This window comes from Procambarus clarkii, chromosome 43 (assembly GCF_040958095.1).
Source record: "Procambarus clarkii isolate CNS0578487 chromosome 43, FALCON_Pclarkii_2.0, whole genome shotgun sequence".
In the NCBI taxonomy this organism is placed as follows: domain Eukaryota; kingdom Metazoa; phylum Arthropoda; class Malacostraca; order Decapoda; family Cambaridae; genus Procambarus; species Procambarus clarkii.
The window spans coordinates 8,960,492-8,973,286 of record NC_091192.1 but is presented as its reverse complement, the minus strand read 5'-3'; the positions used below and the strand labels follow the sequence as shown (position 1 = coordinate 8,973,286).

Here is a 12,795-nt window from a genome sequence, read left to right as displayed (position 1 = left end):
GAATAGGGTAGCAGCACATTGCTGTGTATACCTAATCTTCTTAATAAAAAAAATCAGTAATAAAGATTTTAAATTTTAGTTTGTATTATTACAAATACAGTACTGTATTATCCTTATTAAATCATGTTGACCATGGATCATTAAGATCTCATGTTGATATGTAATACAAGTCATATTTCTTTTGAACTGCTAATCCATGCTAATCAATTGTGCATTATGTCTCAATTTTTCACTTCCTTGGATATACTGTACAGTACAAAAAGATAGGATAAAAATAAACCAGTAATATTTCTTTCATTATATTTTTCATTTAAATAACTGCATCAATATTTTTACAGCTGACAGGATTTGTTTTACCATACAGGTGCATTATTTGTTAAAAAAAATTTGGTTTATTGTTACACACAATGGTGCTACATAGCCTTCCCAGCTTGGTGCCTTCTTTTAATACTTACTGATTAAAAGATAAATAATAAATACATTTTATTCAGGAAAAGTACATACAGTTGATTTAGAAACATAATGTTGGATTTATAGACAGAGCTAGTACATACAATACCTAAAGCCACTAATACTCATAGCATTTCGTGCAAGGTGTGGGGGAAAAAACACAGACTAAAACTTAGTAATCGGGATTAGGTATAAATTGTGTTGAAAGAAGGAATAAAAAATACGAAAAGGGGGGTTAGCATAGCATAACTCAGCAATTGCACATGTTGGAATTCGTTCTTAGCTAAGAGGAAAAACCTTCGTAAGTACCTTCCTGAATCCGGCCCCTGGACACTCCAACTCTGCGAGTGGATGCCACATGTGAGATTTATACTCGGCGAGAATATTGGTGAGACCAACCGCCACAATCCAATTACCTGGTACTCCTACCACTAGGTTGTTGGCTCCTTAATTGCTTATGGCAATCTTAAGGGTAGCCACTGGGTCCTGACACTAAATTTAGATATTTAGTGATTGGGCTATGATTAGGTTCAATCCTAAGAACTGATGCCAATCAAATTTACAAGACTTTTGGAAGGTATGACATAGACTCGTTTAAATTGAACAATTATTTATTCCAGAGACCTTATTGGCTAATACAACCCTAGGAGAAGTTAAAGTTAAGGTCCTGAGTGACACTATAACAGCTATTCAAATACCGGTACAGTATAAATCTGTCTCACCGCTCACTGCTGGAACAACGATCACGAGACCACATCTCGGTCTTCTTCCTGGGCAAAAGAAGATCAAATGAACATCAGGTGTGCACTAGGACTCAAAATGCAATCCAAAGTATTGCAGTAAAACAATTTGAACAATTAAAACAATAACAAAACAATCGATCAAACAAGCAAGACTTGTCACTCGGACAATCTTCGGTAAATCAAATTAATTATGTTAACACACGCCCCTTGAATAGCAATCAAATCAAATGGTTAACTGATCATGTTACTGGTTCTATCACACAGACAAGAACACTCATTTACAATAAATCCAATCTAATAACAATTTCTTAATTACATTAATTATGTACTATCACAGCTAATCAAAGGCAATTTACTTTTAAGTACAATCTGTCGCTCAGACAGTTGATCAAACAAAACAATGACTAATCACTCTTAAGTACAATCTGTCACAAAGACACTCAACAGTTAGTGAGTAATTACTTTAACAGGTTGATACACAGACAGTTAATCAAAATGAATTACGTTAAGTACACTATTACGCTGACAGCGAGTAACAAGATAACACTTATTCCCTTCAAACACAACCCACTAACTCGCCGTACTTTATAACAAATGCATAAGCATACAACACTATACAAAACACAATAGCAAGGTAACTTATGGATAATAATGACAATACAGTAGATTCAGATGATTCAGATGTTTATTGAGGTAAGGTATATACATACAAGTGATGTTACATTAATGGATTGATATATAGATAGAGCTAGTACATACAATGCCTAAAGCCACTATTACGCAATGCGTTTCGGGCAAACTATTAAGGTATCACAGACAACCCACTCAAAATTACTTAATCTCTGGTTCTCTGGAACGAGACAGAACAAAACAATATCACACAGGCATTAATTAAATGAACACAACGTTTATAGTGTCAATAAACCGCACAATCACCTGAAAATTGTCAGTATGTATAGGTATAATTAAACTAGACAATCAAATGCACAATCAGTGTAAAATAACTAAATGTGGAGCTACATGTAACACATACACAGGCAGTGAAGAATTACAGAATCACACAGACAGCTGTAATCTTCAACTGGCTCTAGTGCTTCCTCGACTCGTTGCTCACGCCCGTTCCAGGCAATGTAAGACAACTGGAGGTGGATGGTTGATAATGAAATCAACACAAGGAAACTGCACTGAATAAAAAGAGAGAAATATTTGTAAAGTATTCGCATAAAAGACCGGTCTTTGTCACTCAAACTCGTACAAACAGTTGGATCTTGTAGAGGCTTCTCCAGCAATCTCCGCACGTGGTAAATCATATGGTATCAGTGACACAGGGTTTCAACCAGGTGTCGAATCAAGCGTAACCATTACACGGACAAGCGACAACTTCAGAATGAGAGGCACGGCTTGGGCTTCTGGCCTCCAGGCTTCTTCCCTATGTATTCCTCTGTTCCCTTGAACAAATCAATCAGAGGGAAAGCACAAGTGTCTCAACCAACCAAAAGTCTTCCTCGGGTAGTGTGGCATCTCGTGACATCACTGGAGGAGGCCTGGTGTTGACGATTGAGGAACCGGATTCTCTTAGATTGCAAGACAGTCAGAGTTCCCTCTTGATTCTATTTCTGCATAGTTCACCCCTTAGAGTTAACTAATGTACATTGGTACAGAGCACCACTTGGTTTCTGAACTTTAGTTATCCGAAACTTCCAGTTTCCCGATTGGGGTTGGGGAGTCATGCTACCCGAACAAAGTTCAGGTAGGATGGGGTCCGCCAAGCGTCACGCCAGCCTGTGGTGGTGAGTAGGAGATGGTCCAGTTTGCCCACTGTGACTTCACAGATTCACGGCCTATTATTCCTATTATTTTGAATTGTCATAAGGCTGGAATGGTCATTCTGTGCTTTTGTTTTACATATCTGCACAATCAAGAAACATCTGTGCACCATGTCGACTCCAAATGCACGCATTGTGTCAGTGATGGCTGACCGGTGGGTGGATGGATGGAGGGGCTTAGGTGGGAGCCAGTATGAGCGAGAGGGGGAGAATCGGTAAGAGAGGGGGGAGAATTAGTCAGAAAGGGAAGTAGGGAGAGATGCTAGGAAGTAGGCAGGAAGGGAGGGAAGTAGTGAGAATTAGGGAGGGAGGGAAAGGCTGGCTGGCTGGCTCGCTCGCTCGCTCGTCCCCAAGGGGTTCAGAAACCAAGTGGTGCTCTATATCTCAACTTACAAATTTAATCCGTTCCCAGAGCCGGTTCAAATGTGTGTATGGTTCACCCTTTCCCCCCATTCCCTGCTGCCAGCTCCCAAACATCTGAGGGTTTCTGAGTTGGAGCGGGGTTTTGCTCGGGTGGCTCCGGGGGCTGCCCCTTCCGAAGTGGGCGCAGAGGTGGTTGAGCCTGTCCTTCCCACCGAGGCCTCTTGGTCTTCTCAGCTGACTTCTTTCTTTGAAGCCTTTTTCCCTGGACTCTGCCTTATCTTCACAGGCATTGCGTGTGGAATAGGGCTCTGCCCTGGGGCCTTTGTCGACAGTTCCCTGGGCTCTGGGGGAGTTTGAGTGGAACTCTTGGGTTTCGTTTGATCTCTCTTGGTTCCTCTGCGCTGGGGCTTCTACTGCAGGATAGGGGGATATTCTTACCCCCCCCTCCCTTCCCTTTATGACTTTGAGTTAGGTTTGGCTTCCACCAGATTCGTTTCTGGGTGCCTTTGGGTTCCCTGGATTTGTCTTTCCGGAGGTTTTCTGCCTACTGGATTTCCCTGGCGAAAGTTTGGGAGAATCTTGGTGCTTACCTCCTGCGGGTCCCAGTTTTATGCCTCGGTGATGGATCCAGCCTCTTTTGAGTTCGGTTCTTCTTTCCCGTATTGGGTGTGTTACGAGGTTCCAGAGTCTTCCTGGCTGGCAGACTGTCCCTTGTTTTTGCTTGGAGCTTTTGTAGTACCCATGCACTTGAGTGGAGGGAGGTGTTGCAGGTATTCGTGGAGGTGGAGGGATCCTCTTTGAGTTCCTCAATGAGGTTTTTTTTTTTTTTTACCTAAGTTTTTACCTAAGTGTAGTTACAGGATGAGAGCTACGCTCGTGGTGTCCCGCCTTCCCAGCACTCTTTGTCATATAACGCTTTAAAACTACTGATGGTCTTGGCCTCCACCACCTTCTAACCTAACTTGTTCCAACCGTCTACCACTCTTTCTTCAACCCGTTCTCGCAAATTTAATAAGTCAATATTGACTTATTAAATATGTGCATAGGTGACATACTTAACATAATAGATACCCTTAAAAAGATTCATAGAAAACACCGACCTTACCTAACCTACTTAGTATCTTAAGATAAGCATCTTATTGCTTCGTAATTACAATTATTACCTAACCTATAATAGGTATAGGTTAAGTAATAATTGTAATTACGAAGCAATAAGATGCTTATCTTAAGATACTAACAAGGTTAGGTAAGGTCGGTGTTTTCTATGAATCTTTTTAAGGGTATCTATTATGTTTAGTATATCACCTATGCACGTAGTTAATAAGTCAATATTGACTTTACGAATTTGCGAGAACGGGTTGCTTTCTTTGTGCACGTGTGCACTCAGCTCATGTGCTTCCTCGTGATATTGGTCTGGTGCAATTGCATGCTCGGGTCCCCTCTCTTTCGGCTGCCTTGGATGATATGACCTTCAGACTTTTGGTCACTTGGCCTCTGTCTTGTGAATCTTTGGCCTTCTGGAGGCTTTCAGAAGACATAGGGTCGCAGAGTGAGGGGTCTTTGTCTCGGCTTCTTTGGCGTCATCTGCTCTGCTGAAACTGTTTGCACCAATCCTCCAGGAGGTGGTTTTCGTGTTTTTCACCTCCTGTCTCGCTTGTCAGCAGGCTGTACTGGCACTCATTGCATTTGGCTTGGACCCTGGCTCTTCCGTATGCTTCGTCATTCTGTCCTCTGCAATTTATAGAGGACAGTGTGGTTCAGTTTTTGTCAGCCACTTTGGCTAGTTGTCATCCCATTTCTGACTTTAAGTGTGCCGGGAACACAGAGCCAGAGCGACAAAGACCACTCGGCACAACTGCATCAGTCAATGAACTGAATGGTGACGGCCTGACATACCTAGGCTGGCTCACCCTTTTCCCCTGCTGGGGGGTGGAGCTAACGAGTGAGGGATTAGTTGGACAAAGTTTTGCTTGTTTATTTGTTTTCTGGGGAAGTTCTTTTGTGCTTGTGAGGATGTAGCTTGCAATTTTCAACCAGGTCCGTTTTGATTCGCCTACTTTTCTGGGTCCTTTCCCGGTTGATGACAAAATTACTTTAAATTGTTCATGGCCATTGTTCCCTGCACCTCTCTGAGGGGGGCCAGGTTCTGGTTCATGGTCCCCACTAGGCTTACAAAGAACACTGCGACTGATGACACTCAAGTAGTATGACACTTGATCAGTAAGATAGCTTCAGGGAGCCTCTGGGGCTCACCCAGAAACTGGCATTTCACTACATTCAACGCTGCTTTTTACCTTTCACTTTTATTACACTTGTACCCTCTCTCTCTCTAATTATACTCTGAAAATTAAGCAGAAAGAGGAAAATGCTTGTTTACTGTTAATCTTAGGTCAACATTATTTTATATTCAATGATATAGCTAAATATATATATTATAAATCAATTTATATAGATAAATTTGTTATATAAATGATATAAATCAATTTACATAGATAAAAAAATTAGGCATGATATGAATATTAGTGTGAATATACATATTTTAGATAGTAATGTACTAATCTAATCATACATAATCACATACTTTTGCATACGAAATATATATTATTTAAAACTATATACCGGTAATTGTAAGTTAATTTTTGAAATTAGTAAAGCTTATTATTTCAGGTGATTGTGGAGACCATGTTGTTGTAATAAATTCACAAGAGATAGCCCTTCCAGGAATGGAATGGGAAAAACGTGTATATTTTCACCACACTGGTTATGCTCGGGGTGCTTCATGGACATTAGCATGGGAACTACACAAACGTGATCCAACTATGGTAAATTAGCAATTTTTTTCCTTCAGCCCTTATAACAAGAGAGAATAGTGAGTGTCCTTTTGAAACAGAACGGTACAGTTCTCAGTTTGTTAGTTCTCATACTCGGCATTAACTATAGTATTGTTATACTGTAATACAATTTACCTGCATGACATTATGTTGCTCCTGTGAGTTATGCAGTGGTCATCTCCACTAACTGCTAAAGCATATTTTAGTTTGAAATTTGTTTATTTTTATAATGTTGTGATAGAGACCCCTTAGTTGCTCTTAATTTCTTGTGTGGCGACTCAAAATCTGCATTAATGTTGACATTTGAACATGCAGTAAAGAGTAAATATAGAATAATAAATATTTACTTGATTAACTTACTTTTTAAATTGTCTTTAATTCTGATCCCTAGTTCTTGGAGAGTGAAGAGCATTTTGAATTGTACTTGCTTTAAGATTATGACATAAAGATTCTTGACTATATGATTTATATGCTTACTGTTACGTGATAACATCAGTTAATATTGTGGTACAGACAAGTTCCATTCCCTGTCTTATAAATAACTCTTGAATGGATGGTGGCAGCACTTTCCTCTTTTTTCTTTCCTTTGGCACTTTCCTTCCCCCTCTCATTTTCTCTCATTCTAAACTTTCCCTTTCTTGTGACCGCTCTTCCTCATTCCTCCCTTCCACCTCTCTATCTTCCTTACTCTGAGTTTTCTTCCTTTCTTTCTCCAATTTCTGTTTTGTTACATCCCTTCCCCTGTGATGCCCACCACTAGACCACCAGACTCCTGTTTGGTTGAAGAATACAGTACACATTGTCTTTAACCAATGAAACTACTTATGAAAAATTCACAATCGACTTGAGAATGGTCCAGGACGGACCGAAATGTCGTCGTCCCTTCACTTTCTAGTGTGTGGTTTGGTCCAACATATTTCAGCCACGTTATTGTGACTCAACGTCTGTGTCTTTAACCAACTTTGTCCACAGCTTTTATATCCCTTGATTCCTCCTGTTTCTGTTGGATTAATGGACCTGAAGCTGGTAACTTCTTGGAAAAGGAATTAGCCCGCCAACCTGTGAAACTACCCAAGATGGGGTTTATGTGACCTTATCTCACATCTCTGGGACAGTGCCGTAGGTCAGGTACCCTACAAGTCTCCACTCAACTAACCTCAACAGCTGTAACATGTGCAGGGTGTATGATCAGTCCTTTGGTTGGTCGTTTGAGCAAAGACCACATCAAGTTTAAATGAAGAATCTTCCCCCATATCCACTGAACTATTCAAATTCTACCTAAATGAAAATATAATAACTAATAAAGGCTTGGTGTTAGAATAAAGTAGCTCAATAATTCATACAGTCCATTTAGGTACATAATAACTACCACAGAGCAGTTTTGGGCATTTTACAACAACAATCTCATCCTCTAATCTGATATACGTTTATTACCAAAACAAAAGCGGCAAAATGGACAAAGTTTATTTAATTGTCATTACTTGAGGCAAATGTAATAACAATCACTGTTTTATCTTTTTTTGACTGGTTTTCGCATATAAAGCCCTTCAACTACAATAAGAGAAGTTACCATTCGTTGATCTACTTTATTGATTAAAAGGCATACTTCTCTCATTTTTTCATACTTGTCCTTATAACATTTACTCTATTCTCCTCATGTTCATTTCCTTTTCTCTTTCTTACATGAACCTAACACATTAAACTTTCCTTCTTCCAAAAATGTTCCACTTGCAACTGTTGGTGATTTATTGCAAAGAGCCATATGAACCTGTCCTTACTCTGAACTCTAGTCTTCCCACATCTGAGGATAGTGTGGGTGTCATGTTAACCATATGACATATTTGTCATATCAAATATGACAAATGTGTTACAGTAATACTGTAATTATAAGCAAAACTGTGTTGTATCTTAACCCTTTAACTGCGCAACGCGCCTGCAGGCCCAGGCTTTGTGTGCACAATGTGCCTCCGGGTGTTTTTATTTTTCACGTTCCATTCAAAACTCCCGCGGCTACATGGGGTTCACATCAGCTTCCTCAGGGCTCTTGTAAACAGATGCCATCTTAAAAAAAAATCATGGTCCACATTGCCGGGTGTCAGAACCTCAGTAGTGAGTGAGCAACCAAGGCTGGCGCTCGCAGCTTGAGCACACAGCACTGCTGTTCAGCGTGTGACCACAGCATCGCCTAATATTGTCAAAATATATATATAATCTGTTTTAGTTAGCCATGATAGTATTATAGAAGAGCCTGAGTGTGATAATGACTGGATACAATGTTCAAATATCAGTACTGTAATTCAATGCTGTTCACGATGTTCACAGCGCTAGCCACAGCACCACAGCATTATTTCGTCCATCTAGGAATCTTCAAACGACTTTTTAGGTTCCTTTTCAAAATAAACTTGTGGTCAATTATTCATTTACAGGAATTAGTCACCAGGATTGTGGTTATAATTAGCATTGTGCATAGTATTGTGGAAGGAGGAATTTTGGTGAGGAAGGGAGAGAATTGAGGTAGCCTGAACTGTGTGCAAAAAATGAACAAAAATATATTCGCGGCAACTCGCACGCCCTGCCCCGGGAGCATACGTCACGGGCGAACGGGGAATGATGGTGTCACGCGCCAACTTACGGACCCCATGGCAGCCAAAGTACGTACAAGTTCGATTTTTTTCTCTGGGAGGAGCCCCGTCGGCTCCCCGGAGCTTTACCAGGCTGATATGCTAATGTCAGACTTTGGCATCGGTTATGTGTATGGAGTTCTAGGGCCTACCGGGGACCACGACCAGAACCTGGCCCCCCTCAGAGAGGCAAGGGGAGCAATGGCCTATAGAAACCCCTGTGTGGTTGGAAGCATTCTATGTCTGCCATTGACCGGGTCAAGCATCCAGAAAGGTAAGCATTCCAAAACAAACCCCTATTCTGGTTAAAAATTGCTACCTTAAGCCGAACTAGTGGATAGAACTCCCCCAAACAGAAAACAAGCAAACTAGTATGACATCACACGTACCCGCGCCGCTGTCTGCGCAGCTCCCCCCTCCCCGGGAGGGGGAAGGGGGAGCCCCAGACCTCCCACGCCAGCTATCCACCCATCAGTTCTTCGGCTGATGCTATAGGCACCGGTTGTGTGCTCCGGCTCCAGTAGTTGTTTCAGCACAGTACCTAGAGTGTGGTGTCTGTTTTCTAGGTGGTGTGTGAGCCGGGCGTGAGTCTCCAGTACTCGGGCTGTATGCGCCTAGGGTTCCCTTCCCTAGGTACCCTGTAAGTACTGCCCTTGGAGTTTGGGGCCACCTTCCACAAGTTCCTTGGGTCCTGCCCCTGCTAGGCCGTTTTACTGCTTGGTTTTCGGCCGCTCTTTGTGTGCTCGGGTGTTCTGTCTCCCTTGTTCGCCTTAGGGTAAGGGGTAATTTTGCACTGGTGGGGCGCAGGGTACTATGCAGCTTGTCTTTGCCAATCATGGCGGCCGGAACTATTGCCGGCTCTGTTCCGCTTGGGTACGCTGTCCTCTTGCGGGGTTTTCTTTTTCTTTTTGTTTATCTACCTGGTGGGGGTCTGCCTTCGTTCTTGCCCCTTGTGTCCCTTGTGTTCTGAGTATTTTCTGATGGTACCCCCCTGCTAGGTCCCCGTGAGTGTACACGTCACAAGGGGTTCAGCTCTTAGAAAGTTGTTTGGTAGCTTTGGGCGCTGGTTAGCAGTACCCTGCCTGGGATTACCTGAGCGCGAGTCCTCTTACAGTAAAGGCTCGGGATCCTGGGAAACCCCTGGGGGCGCGTGGGTCCGATGGATGTGACCCCAGAGTCCCCCCTCGCTTCAGCGAGTTTGAGGGTTGCTCTCACCCTTTGTCTCTGGGTGACTCTCTGTTTTGCCTCCGTCTGCTGCCTGTGGGGTCAGTGACACCTTCGACCCTGAGTCCTGCGAGTTTTGTTGCCCGTTGTGGCTCGGTTACTCAGTTGTGCAGACTAAGCGGGTACCGGCAGCAGGGGCGTTGCACTTTGAGCCTTGGTGGTGGCAACACTCTCGTGGTTTACTCCCCGGGAGCCCCGGGGCTGCCCCGTTTTGGTTTGTGTTGGGACTTGGGGGTGTTGGTTGCTTCGGTTCCTTCCACGCCCCCTTGTCTATTCCCTGGATCCCCCTTCCTGCCTGCATCCGGTTCCTTACCATCTGTAGGATCGGGGTGGGGTTTGATGGTGTTGAGACTTGGGCAGTCTCGGGGAATTCCCCTTCTGGGGTTGTGACGGGGGCATTGAGCCTTTTTTCTCTAGCCGTGTTGTAAGAGTCTGCCAGTGGGCTCCCTTCCTTAGTGTTTTCGCGGCTGCCCCGGTTTTCTGGTATGGCCAGGGCTTTGGGGGGACGGCTCGGCCCCGGGGCCTGTCGTGTCGGTTCCCAGGGCTGGGGAGGGGCTGACTTGGGGGCCCCTTGGCCCCGTAGGACCCCGTGGGGTTTTTTTTCTCCCCCCTTTAGGCGGGGCTTGTGGTTACGCGGAGTGGGGTCTTTCCTCCCCCACTCGCTGTACGTGTTGTTGGGCATTGGCCTCTCCCCGGGCTCGGTTCCTTGGCCTTTGAGTCGGTTGGTTCCGTCCTGTGGGTGGATGCTTCCCCCCCCCCCCTCCTTTTTGGGACGGTGTCTTCGTCATGTTTCCCCGTTCTTGGGGTTCTACGTGACTTCTGGTCTCAAGTGCGTCTGCGCCTTTGTGTGCCTTCGGGACTAGTGTTGGCTTCTGTGTTTTTGAGGGTTCGGGAAGGTTTTCGCTACTTCCCGTTTTTGACACTTTAAAAAACAAAAGAATTTTTCAAGAGAATTTATTTCCTGTGCGCTGGGGGTGTCATATTTCAGCCCGTCCTCCAAAAATGGGGTGGTAAATGTAAGAAGACAAATAAGTGCAATTATATACTATTCATAGCAGTTAGGAATTGTACTTATTTTCACTTAGTATTAAATCGTACTGTCAAATATATTGTGAATATTTGAGTTTACCTGAAAAACTGAATAGAAAACCACAACCTCACCTAACTGTCTTAGTTTTTGAATTAATAATTTTATTGCTTCTTAATTACAATTAGTACTTATAGCTATATTGATATTTCAGTTTTATAAAACTAATAAAACAAAACTAAAATATATCAATAAATTGTAAAGTAACTCAGGATATTTTAAAATTTTGTGTAAAATCTATATTGTTTAATAAACCTGAAAAAGAAATTCCTGATATTTAAAACTTGTGAATTGCAAATTGAAAACTTCGTCCTAAAATTCTGAGTGTCTTAACAGAAAACGAGGAGAATTAAATCGGGGGAGGGAGTTGGGTAAATGTAACAGCCCCGTAAGTGCAATTATGCACTGTTTATGACAGTAAGAAAGTGTACTTATTACACTTAGTATCAAATCGTACTGTCAATTGCATATTTAGAGGCGGCGCAGTTAAAGGGTTAATAGTGACTTCAAAGTTACTGTATTTATAAATAGCCCATACTATATATTATTTTTAAGATATTATTTCTGATACAAAGTACAAAAATATTTGAATTTAAATCTCTGGAACACTTTTTTTTTCTTTTAGGCTTTAAAATGTAAACTCGGGCAATTTTTCCTTCCTAGATTGTCAGAAAAGCTGTATACAACAAACTGGACAAGAACCTGCTTAGAAGAGGACGGATGGCCAGACTTCATATATTTCCTGATGACAAGGTACAGTAGTTGTAATAAGTTGGTGTATCTCAACATATTACCAATGTTGCTGAATTTTCCTTTCCTGCGTGTACACTTCTTTTCTGGCTTTCACTACAGACCACATAACTTTGCTGTATTTCTCATAATTCCAGTCCTCAGTTTAATTGACAACATGCCCATGCACTCAGCTACAGGTCCAGACTCATAGAATTCAATATATATAATGAAATGCTAAGTGCCAGTGACAGTTGCTACACTAGTGCAACTTGTCTATAATTCTTAGTCAATGCTTTGCTCCCTCCCTTGTGAAGAGGAACTATATCTGCAGAATTAAGCGCATCTGGTATTTTCCCCGTGTCCAAGCTCTTCCTTTACACTATACCGAGTGCCTGTACTCGCCTAGTTGTGCTTGTGGGGGTTGATCTTTGGCTCGAGAGATGGAACCAAGGAGCCAAAGCTCAACCACCGCAAGCACAACTAGGTGAGTACAGGCACTTGATATAGTGTGGAGGAAGAGCTTGAAGTCCAGGCACTCGGCCCCGGGCATGGTATGGGTGCTTAGTTCACTGTGGCATCATTCGGTAGCTTTGGTCAAGTTGTCCTCATCCATACTCTGGGGGACAGTGACCGCTTATACACTGCCCACCTCACATATCGACACACTATCTTAGCCCAGTCTATAGGGTCAACTTGGGCCCCTAGTTCTCTTATTGTCCTTCCATTTTTTGCCTTTCCAGTGAATATTATTGGTCAGTTTTTATTTTTCTCTGGCTGTAACAAACTAGGCTGGTTGTGAAAATTATTCCAGAAGGTTCCATAAGTTTCGTGTAGGGACCTGACCTCAACAACACACATTCCCCTGGGGATTAGCAGGTCTGAGTCACAAATGGCGGGCGTCTCTGTTCATAGTTGCGT

The 12,795-nt window shown here is 42.6% G+C and overlaps 1 protein-coding gene across 1 annotated transcript in view; it reads left to right on the top strand.

Annotated features, from left to right (window-relative positions):
- The window catches only part of mRpL13 (mitochondrial ribosomal protein L13), a 44,286-nt gene that overhangs the window by 6,949 nt on the left and 24,542 nt on the right, over nt 1-12,795 (top strand). The window contains exons 3-4 of the mRNA XM_045738471.2: nt 6,050-6,204; nt 11,809-11,898. Coding sequence (XP_045594427.1) covers nt 6,050-6,204; nt 11,809-11,898 — 245 coding nt within the window. The remainder of the gene's footprint in view (nt 1-6,049; nt 6,205-11,808; nt 11,899-12,795) is intronic.